Genomic DNA, 11,062 nt, shown 5'->3' on the forward strand with positions numbered 1-11,062 from the left:
CACATTGGTCACGCGGCTAAATATGGGTGCAGTGGTCTCTCACCAGTACGTGACTCAGGCGCTGCACGGTTCACAAAGTTTGCGGGGGGGGGGGCTGCTGCTTACTGTACTACTGGATAAATAAAACACGAGAAACAAAGGAACAGGAACGGGGGAAAAACCTTGGGACAAAGTCCGACCGTGTGATTCTGCGTGACTATCATCCCGACGGCAACTTTATTCGCTTCCCGTGTCTCCCCCCTGGTGGTGTCGGTAAAGTTAAACCGATCGATTCCCACCGTTATAGTATTTTTTTTTCGTTCGTTCGTTGACCTCGGACTTGTTATTGCGTTGCGAGGGGCTGTTGTATAATAACAGAAGGGAGTTTTTTATAACCGATATCGGTTTACCTTAGGTGGCCTATATTACCCCCCTGCGTGTGTGTGGATTAAATTGATTTATCCCCGGATTGCGAATTCAACTATACGGCTGTTGTTGGTGAACTACTGCGCAACCAGTTGAATTCTTCCGTCGTGCTCGTTTAGAGCGGGATTTTAACCGCTGAGTCACCGCGGGGCGCGTGCTACACACCCGAGCTGTTATTTTTACATTTACATTTAGTAATTTAGCTGAACGCTTTTATCCAAAGCGACTTGCAAGTTCTGTACGACAAGTCATCAGGAAGGGCACAACTGAGTAACAATGTTCATCAAAGTGTTGAGTGCTACAGCCTACAGTGTAGGTTAGTTTATTAGGACAAGTGACAGTAAGGTTAGTTAAGGTTAGGTCTTTTTTTTAATTATTAATATTATTAAAAAAAATATTAATTATGAATTAAAATTTTATTTAATAATTTTTTTATTTTTATTGTTATGGGCTCGAGACGGACAGAATCATTGTGAAAGCTGAGGGCCTCGCGCTACACCTGGGCTGTGTTATGGGCTCGAGACGGACAGAGAAACACCGACTTGGCGGGTAAAATAGGTGGATATTCTGGACGTTGACAGTTCTCCTGTGAAAGGACGAGGAGACCCTCCATGGCCGTCGCTGCTGCTACCGACTGAGTGATAATGATCGGTTCGCCGGACCTGTTGGCGTTCAGGGAGGGGTTCGGAGACCCGGAGGACTGCCAGGATGCTCTGGTGGTGCTGCCCGAGGAGCTGTCCGTGCCCCTGCTGCCCCCCGCGCACCCCTGGCTGGCCTCCTCTAAAGCCCAGTTCAACAGAGACTTCATCCTGGTGGCGGAGTTCTCAGAGCAGGTGTGTTTGGTGTTTTTTTTGTCGAACGTGTCCAAGAACAGCTTCTAGAAACCAGGGGTGTAAAGTACTTGAGTAATTGTACTTTGTTACTATACTTAAAGTACTGTTTTGGGGGATTTGTACTTTACTCAAGTATTATTAGGTTTGTATACTTGTACTTTTACTCAATTACATTTCAGAGAAAAAAAAAATACTTTTTACTGTCTGTGTGTTGTGTGCGTCTGTGTGTGTGTGTGTGTGTGTTGTGTGCGTCTGTGTGTGTGTGTGTTGTGTGCGTCTGTGATCCCAGGTGGGGCCGCAGCCCATCCGGACGATCCCGGACGACCCCAAAGTGGTGGGCTCCTTCGACCTCTGCCACTTCTCGGTGCGCCTCATGTCGGTGGACTACCAGGCGTCCTGCCCGGCCGCCGTGCCCTCCGCCCACCCGGGGCCCCGCCTCAACTTCAGCGACGACTCCAAGGTGATCCTGGGCGACTCGGCCTGCAGCGCGTTCGCCTACGTGCAGCACCTGACCCTGTACGACCTGGAGGCGCGCGGCATGGTGCGGCCCTTCTGCCTGGCCTACGTGTCCTCCGACCAGGGGAAGCTGATGGAGCACTTCGCCGAGCTGTCGGCGCGCTTCACCCGGGCCTCCGACAGCCTGAAGACGGGCAACAGGCGGGCCTTCGCCTCGGAGCTGCAGAGGAAGCTGAGAGAGCTGGAGTAAGGTCACGGGGGTCACGGGGGTCAGACGTTAACGGGACAGTTGTGATTTCTTTGGAACCCTAGCCACTATTAGGGACGGGCACAAGTAATGTTTTCCCGCATGAATTACTCGACTAGTGCTCCAGTAATTGTTTTAGGGAAATACATTTTTAGAACGCCTCTTAACCCTTTCACTACCAAATGGTTAACCGTTTCACTGCGACAATACAGAAGGTTTAACCCTTTCACTGCCACACGACAAAGTGTTAAAGCGCATGGCTGCAGCAATAACGAGATATGGTAAATGGTAAACAGACTGCATTTATATAGCAGCTTTTATCCAAAAGCGCTTTACAACTTATGCCTCACATTCACCCATTCACTCAAACATCGACGGCGGAGGCAACCATGCAAGGTGCCAACCTGCTCATCGGGAGCAGTTAGGGGTTAAGTGTCTTGCTCAAGGACACTTCGACACACTACCCGGGAGGAGCGGGAATCGAACCAGGAACGTCCGGATTACCAGACGACTGCTGTACCTCCCAAGCCACTGTGTCGCCCTATGTTGAGTCACACACAACTGATTGTATTATGTCTCGCTCTGCTGACATAATGCACAACAATATACCCAATGCTTAATGCGTATCGGCAGTCAAAACAGTCAGTTTACCATTTGGGATGTGTGTCTGCAGCAGGTCTCTCTGCTCATGGAACGGCATGTCCGTATTAATACTAGTCTATGAACGCTACGCAAGGTGGGCGACGTGTTGTTGGCACAATGTGGAAATGCACAAACACGAACCGCTGTTTTTATCTTTTAGATAACGCTAAGCTAGCTTTCAACAGAACAACGTTTTGGCGATACGCTCTCATGCTCCACAGCTGACTGCTGTCGTCTTCCTGCAACAAGTCACACCTCGCGGGATTTCTGTTTCAGTGGCACAAAAACGAGCACTTTCGGCGATCATATTTATTTTCTTTTTAAATCGAGCACCCTCAAAGACAAGTTCAGTTGAAACGGCGAGTACTCGAGTAATGGATTACTGACGTCGCCCATCCCAACTGTGGTGGAAAATAGCCGAAGCTGAATAACTTACTCGGTCAAAAGAGACCTGGTTAATACGGTTTATTAACTCAAAGTATCGATACAAAATAGTCAGAGTTAGGCTGGATGACTCTCAACGAGGTGCTTAGCTAGGACACCCGGGAAGAGAGACCCCCCACCGGATCTTGGAACATCTTTATGGGGTGGGGGCCACAGGAATACACGAACATAGGGGTGTGACATCTTTGGGGACATAATGGAAAGGTGGGGAAGGTGGGTAGGAAGGAATGGGGAGAGGGATGGGGCTAGGAAGGAAAGATGGGTAAGAGATATCAAAGAGAGATGGGGGAAGGGAGTCTCATCTCCCACACCAGCCACTATTTGCCACTTACCAATGATGTTGTTAATCGGTCCCGAGTCCTTTTTCAGCACAAGCCAAACCATCCAATACAAAGTCAATGGGTTCAAGCTCCTGTCTGTAAAAGCCGACTGGAGACAACCGACATGTGCTTTGTGTTGCACTGTGGAGTAAATTACAGTTGTCTTCAGTCAGCGCTGTTAATGTTATTGTGTCAGTATGGAATGAAAATAGTTACCTTGCGAGGCAGCTGGATTTGCACGATCGTGCGTGAATCCATCTAGTCAGGCTTCAAGTTATGCGCTTGTGGCCGAACCACAGCGGTTCAGGCCAATCAGCGTCCCGTGAGGAACTACTGGCAGCTATGGCCGTGGTTTAGGTGTGACGTTTGCTACCTTCTTTGAATGAAGGAAACTATAAAAGAAGGAAGGGTCATCGCGTCACTGTGTAGTGTGTGAACGCACATCGGTGCCAAGTGTGGAAAACGTTGAGTTTGGCCAACATCGAGTTGAATGGGATCAGCCATCTCGTTTATGACCTTGTTTATGTCATTTAAACAGGTTGTTAACTCGGATGTCAGAATCATCAGCAATGCGTTGCATTGTTAACTCTTTGGGCGCCACGCCCTTTCCCCATCTGTACTCAATGGCGCCAGCGTTATTGACCATTTTAGCGATGTTTGCAGACCCATCGTGTGTTCTGTATTATAGCTATGGAGACAATAGTATGGCTCATTTGACAGGCATTGTTCATAGTCCATCACTGACTAATCAGTTCATTTCTAAATATTGTAGTTTGTGCGCTATTACACGCTAATCCAGTCTTTTTTCGTAGATCGCGAGATATGACGCGTTATGCTAACTACATAGATAATGCTAACGAACTACATAGCTAATGCTAACTACATAGCTAGCCTCCTCTTCAGCGCCTCCTCCCCCACTATGTCACTAGTCACTAGTTCGTTGATCTGATTGGTTGAAGTTAGCCCGTGATAGACATGGATGGATCACCTGCTATTAACTAAGTATCTTTTGAAAGCGCCTGCCCTTTTCCAAACAGGTTCCAAGTAGACTTCTCAGAAGGTTCTGTGTAACAAACCATCCGCTGCATCATGGAAGCGGTCCTCACCCTGAATAGATGCTCCATAGTATTTACTGTCATGTGATGCTTCAAGCTTTTGCTTTTCCCCAGATAAGACCTCTTATCAGTTTTGGAAATCCATTTGCGGTGGATCTGTAGTTCAGTGCCTTTACCACAGCCTCTCAAAGTTCAGTGCCTTGTTTTTCTTTTAGGCACAAGCGCTCCACTCTGCAGAGGGAGGCAGAGCTCCAGAGGACGACAGCCAATGGCAGCGTGGAGGCGGACGAGACTGCGGACGAGCTCGCAGCCGTGGAGCACTCCATCCAGGACCACAGGGAACTCCTCCGTCAGGTCACTTCCTACCCGAACAGGAAGCTCAAACAGCCCGACTTCCTGCCCTACGACCCGGCGGACGACCTCGCCGACTCGTACGGGTCGCTGACCCCCTCCCTCTCCACCTCCCCCTCCAGCACCACCTCCTCGCGAAACTTCGAGCGCCGCCTCAAGACCCTGGAGGAGCTGAGCGACGCCTACTTCCTGTCCCTGACGATGGAACAGCTGACGGACGCGGAGCGCTGCCTCCGCGGCGACAGGAGCGCCCTGCACACTAAGCGCATGGCGAGCGCCCTCTCCAGGCAGCTCACGCTCACCAACTTCCTGTTTGAGCTGTGGAACCCGGAGGAGGAGGAGGAGGAGAAGGAGAGCGAAGCCGCAGAGCCGCGGGGGGCGGGAGGAGGGGGCGGGAACGGCCGCGCCGGGCGCCACGCGGAGCGGCCGAGCCTGGAGTCCTTCTTCTCCTGCGTGGAGGAGGTCCCCATCAAACTGGAGGCAGCGGGAGAGAGGGCGGCGACCCCCGACCTCGAGGTCGCCATGGAGATGGCGGGAAGCATGAGCAGCGGGGACAGCATTGAGGTGCTGGGGACGGAGAGGTCGTACCGGACGCAGAGCGGCGTCACAGGACACGACATGAGAGGTACGAGGGACCAGCAGCCGGTTGTCCCTGTTCTACTGTTCTAATACTAGTTATATGCAGAGTTGTTGATGTCTGTTAATAAACTTTCATTCAATCAATCAATCTGCACTGTGATTGATTGAATGAAAATCTTATTAACAGTTTGCAGAATGGGTACAATACAGTACGGCTCAATACACACAATTGTTAAGGGGATGCAGACCAGAGAAAGACTTTCGTCTTGTTTACATCAGGGTCCCCCATTTTCAATTCATGATGAATTGTAAGTAAGGGTGCAACTAGCACCGTGCAATCCATTCTTTGTGGATCTAGCCCACAGTGTTTCACTCTATATGGTTGAAGGACAGTGTTTCACTCTATGGTTGAAGGTAGGGATGCACCGATATCAGTAAAGTAGCTGGATCGGGTATAAAAAAAAGAAAAAATCTGATTATTATAATTTTTTATTTAAAAGTTTTATAACCATTCAGTACATTTATATCTATGTGTTCATTTGTTACATTTAGTTTCACTAAGTTAGGAAAGTAATGTTTAATGTTTTAAGTAGGGATGTCCCGATCCGATCACGTGATTTTCCGAAGATCGGGATCGGCAAAAAAAATAAATAAAAAATGACCATGTTCACGTCTTAAACTCATACTGAGGCCTTAGTTTTGGTTTTAAATTGCATATCATCATTCATTTATTTATTGTCACACAGAGCAGAAGAATTTTGCCAAAACAAACCAATAGTATCCAGCTGCAGAACGGCAGACCAGCCACACTCTCAGACCCAAAAAAAAAAAAAATTATTTATTTATTTATTTTGTAATCCCAATTTCTCACATTACATTCACCCTGAATGTTGACGTTATCCAGGTGAAAAGTTAACTTCATTCAAGCGAGGCATTGCAATCCTTGACATAAATCATTTGATGTATAATTAAATCAAAGGAAATGCGTTTGGGTCTGAGAGTGTGGCTGGTCTGCCATGGTCATGTTTATTGAATAAAAAATAAAAAAATATTTTTTATTTTTAGGATCGGATCGGGAAAGATCGGTATCGGTAGATACTCAAAATCACATGATCGGGATCGGTTCGGGAGCAAAAAAACGTGATCGGGACATCCCTAGTTTTAAGTCAAGCCTGATGTTGCCTTGCACAAAAGAATGATTCCAGTCTCTTCCACACAGTGACAGTGAGGCATACAGTTTATTAATTGAATTAATGAAGTTTATTTTCTGTCTTTGTTTACAACAAATCAAAAACACACTTGTGATCCTTTACAATTCACAAAAACAAAATATATTTTAATATATAAAAAAAAAAAAACATGGATTAATTTTTTTTCTTTTACTTTTTTGGAAAAAATATTTGGACAATGGGTATCGGATCGGTATCGGTATTGGCCGATACCCAAACCCAAGTATCGGTATCGGTATCGAGACTGAAAAAGTCGGATCGGTGCATCCCTAGTTGAAGGACAGTATTTGGACTTCTTTTGGACTTCTCCGTTGGTTAGACCAGTATTGATATGTGTGAAGTTGAACCAAACTCAACACAGTTTAACGCCCCTCTCTTAATGTAACCCTTGTGTCAGTAGAAATGTCAGTTGGGCTGACGGACGGCTGTGGGAGGCGCTCGGGGGCGGAGCCGGGAGGCAGGCGTGTGCGTGTGTCGTCCACCAGACGCACCAACAGCGAGGACAGCATTGATGTCCTGAGCATCACAGACTCCATCTTCCCCGAAGACCTCATGGCCATCACAGAGGAAGAGCCGGAGCACAGGGTCCTGGGTAATGGCTTCCAGGAGGAGGACGCACAAGAAGACGAGTTGACACGCTCCATAACTGACCTCAGAGAGGAAGAGGACGCTCTAGCCCAAGAAGATGAGTTGACAAGTTTCATAACTGACCTCAGAGAAGAAGAGGACGCTCTAGCCCAAGAAGACGGGTTGACAAGGCTCATAACTGACCTCAGAGAGGAAGAGGACGCTCTAGCCCAAGAAGACGGGTTGACAAGGCTCATAACTGACCTGAAAGAGGAAGAGGACACTCTAGCACAAGAAGATGAGTTGACAAGGCTCATAACTGACCTCAGAGAGGAAGAGGATGAGCCAATCCAGGATGAAGAGGAGTCATTGAATGATATAACTATGGTAAATGAAGTCCTGGGAGAAGATGAGTCACTGAATGAGAGAACTATGGGAAATGAAGTCCTGGGAGAAGATGAGTCACCGAATGAGAGAACTATGGGAAATGAAGTCCTGGGAGAAGATGAGTCACTGAATGAGAGAACTATGGGAAATGAAGTCCTGGGAGAAGATGAGTCACTGAATGAGAGAACTATGGGAAATGAAGTCCTGGGAGAAGATGAGTCACTGAATGAGAGAACAATGGGAAATGAAGTCCTGGGAGAAGATGAGTCACTGAATGAGAGAACTATGGGAAATGAAGTCCTGGGAGAAGATGAGTCACTGAATGAGAGAACTATGGGAAATGAAGTCCTGGGAGAAGATGAGTCACTGAATGAGAGAACTATGGGAAATGAAGTCCTGGGAGAAGATGAGTCACTAAATGAGAGAACTATGGGAAATGAAGTCCTGGGAGAAGCGCCTGTCCAGGAAGAGGATCCAGTCCGCAGAGAGGGGTCTTTGAAGCAAAGACCTATGGGTAATGAAGTCCAGTGTGAAGAGGAGAGGAACCAAGTGGATGAAGACAGTGGATCAGAGAGCATGCAGACATCACTGCAGGGTAACGTATCTACATCATTACCGTTTCTGATCCCCTAAAGAGACCTTTCCACTGTCAGATGTTACTAACACACTACTACTGTGCAAAAGTCTTAGGTCACTGAGGAAATTACGGTTCAAGTTATTGTATTTATCTGGGCAGCAGTGTTTATCGGCTCAGGCAAAAAACACTACACAAGACAAGAATAAATACAAATAAACATTAATAAATGTTTATTTGAATTTCTTGTTTTTCAAAACGTTAGATATCTTGTGAGAGAGCAGGGATAACACAGTAAGACAGTAACACAGTAGCACAGGGAACACAGCATTTCACTCTATGGTTGAAGGACAGTGTTTCACTCTTGATAGCACAGTAACACAGCAGCAAAGTGATTCCATGTACATGGGTTTGTTACATTCCATCATAAGACATTGATTGGAGTGTGCCATGGGTAAAAATGTAATAAATGCATTTCCCTCAGGCGACCTCAGACTTTTGCACAGTAACGTATAAAGGATCTGTTCTTCTAGCTGTGGAAGAGGCGGTGGAGTCCATCACCCGCTGGTCCCGGCTGGTGCCTGACCTCCAGGTGGCCTTGGCTCCGTCCGCGGCCCTCAGTGAGGTGAGCCACTGGGCTCCTCCCAGCCTCCCCCTCAGCGTGGACGAGGCGTCCGACTGCGCCAGCTTCACCAGCTCCTCCCCCTGCACCCCGGACGTCCTCTCCGCGGCCCCTAGTCTCCACGGCGACCACGGCTTCCGGAGGAGGGGGAGGAGGAGGAAGGCCGGGACCAGGGCTCTCCGGTTCCTGCAGCAGTACTCGTTTTCCCAGCACGCCGTGTACTGCCTGCTGAGCGGACGGCCGCTCGTGGTGATCGGAGGGGACGAGAGTTCCGTCCGGAAGCTGGTGACGACCCTCGCCCTCTTCCTGCCTGCTCCTGGTCTCCATGGAAACTCGGCGTTGCCCTGCCTGACCACGCCCCTCCAGCTGACAGACCTGCTCACCTGGCGTCTAATAGGCATACACAGGTACCGCCCGCCTAACCAGCTGTTATTGGCTGTTCATCCGTTTGTGTGTATACTTATTTATCTGTATTGATCTAAAGAAAACACTACCTTGCTTGCTATTCAACCAAGGTGCTAGAAGGATGAATTCCGCCACACTTGAAGGACAACGCACAGAGGAAAAAATAACCTGTAATAGACCCAAAGTGTTTTGATTGTGAAAGTCTTCATCTCGTGAAGGTTTTTCACAATCAAAACACTTGGGGTTTATTACTATAACTTTTTCTGAAATTAGTTGGTGTTTCTCAACTATATATTGTCCTCAAAGCACCTGAATCTCTCGGAAGTCATTTATCAAACACATAATGTCTGCAGCCCAGTAAGAAATGCACCATGGCCCTCTCAGATAGTATGCAGTTTGGGGAGCCCGTTGCACTCTGAAACCGTCCCAGGGTTCCGTTCAATCGTTTCCACGAACGGCAGCTAGCCATGCAGAGGAGGAGGAGTTGATACTGGCACAACCACCCTGTAGTCTGAGATACAGGACATTACAAACTCTCCCGCTCTCGACTGTCAGAATCCTCTCTTTCCACATTATCTCACAGCAGCACCGACTCCCACCCCTCAGCTTCCGCCCTAGATGATTTTGATTGGTTGAAGAAACCCAGAACCCCCCCCCACTCTCTATTCCTAAATATTACTGGGACCTTAGCGACTGTGGCTCAGGAGGAAGAGCGGTCGTCTGATAATCGGAAGGTTCCCGGTTAGATTCCCGCTCGGGCAGCATGTCGGAAGTGTCCTTGAGCGAGACACTAGCTGCTCCCGATGAGCAGGTCGGCACCTTGCATGGTCGTGTGGCGGCGTGCGAGTGAATGTGAGGAACAAAATTGTTAAGCGCTTTGGATAAAAGCCGCTATATAAATGCACCCTTTACCTTTGCACCGGTACAGCCCACTGCTCGTCTCACCCCCCGTCTCTTTCCGCCAGGTCTCCGTCCGCCGCGTCCTCCGGCGTGCCTCCGTCCCTGACGCGCTACAGCCGCTACCTGGCCCTGCTGGACCTGGACCAGAAGACCCTGCGCTGTCCCTCCTACTCGGGCTCCGTGGTCAGCCGGCTGGCCGACCCGCTCACCGCCATCTGCAGGGGCAACACCTTCCTGCTGCACCTGGAGAGCTGCCTCACCGCGCTGGCCAACCACGCGCTCCTCTTCGCGCTCAACCCGGCGCTCCGCCTCCCCGACGGCGGGTTCGACGACGAGGCAGCGCGGAGAAAGGACTTCCTGTTGGGGCGGGGCTTCTGCAGCAGCGACGACGACCTGAGAGTGATGCACTTCCTGTCGGATCTCATCAGACAGCGCCATGCGGGACGTGGCCCGCCGGTCCTGAGCTTCTCCTACAGCCCCACGCATCTCCATAGAAACACACTGGCACCGTAGAAGCGGCTAGAATATGAATCCAAAAACATTGACCGGCTCACGCACCAAGTGCAGGTCTATCCAGAGCCTAATTCTGCACGTTTGTTCTGTAGGAACAGCATGCAGGTAGATTATACTGTACTGTCTGAACGCTGCTGTGGTTACAGGTCATCAGATCTACTGTATGTTTCTAGAAACGTGTCGTCTAGAGCAGGCGAGCGAGTGCGTGGAGATGCAGGAAAGGGAATCATCCGTTTTGTATTTCGCATTTCTATCTACACGCTTCCATGTTACTGAATATGCCGGGCTTGCCTCCTATGGTAGGATCATCGATCTTATGCCATCGATGCTTCTTAAACTCAGGTCCGGGTACCGGGGTAGGTCCTCAGGATGTCGTTTAGTATAGTCCCTGGGCTGGAGTTGCTTATAAAGATAGATGTACATTTCTAGTATTATTTGTTTGTTTTCTAGGTGAACCAATGTTTGGAACAGTGTGTACTAAATAATGAAAGTGGTCCCTGGCTGGTTTTCTGTATCATTACCGGAGACAGAAA

General features: G+C 48.8%; 1 protein-coding gene across 1 annotated transcript; it reads left to right on the top strand.

Annotated features, from left to right (window-relative positions):
• Positions 1-1,049: 1,049 nt before the first annotated feature.
• On the top strand, positions 1,050-10,597 carry smcr8b (Smith-Magenis syndrome chromosome region, candidate 8b; the record flags this gene model as incomplete). Its single annotated transcript, XM_084319484.1, has 6 exons — positions 1,050-1,238; positions 1,528-1,940; positions 4,618-5,378; positions 6,962-8,110; positions 8,623-9,118; positions 10,082-10,597. The coding sequence occupies 6 exons, from the start codon at positions 1,050-1,052 to the stop codon at positions 10,527-10,529; spliced, it is 3,456 nt and encodes a 1,151-aa protein (XP_084175610.1). The 3' UTR covers positions 10,530-10,597.
• Between the last annotated feature and the right edge of the window lie 465 nt (positions 10,598-11,062).

The sequence above is a fragment of the Notolepis coatsorum genome (assembly GCF_963971535.1).
Source record: "Notolepis coatsorum genome assembly, chromosome: 7".
Lineage (NCBI taxonomy): Eukaryota > Metazoa > Chordata > Actinopteri > Aulopiformes > Paralepididae > Notolepis > Notolepis coatsorum.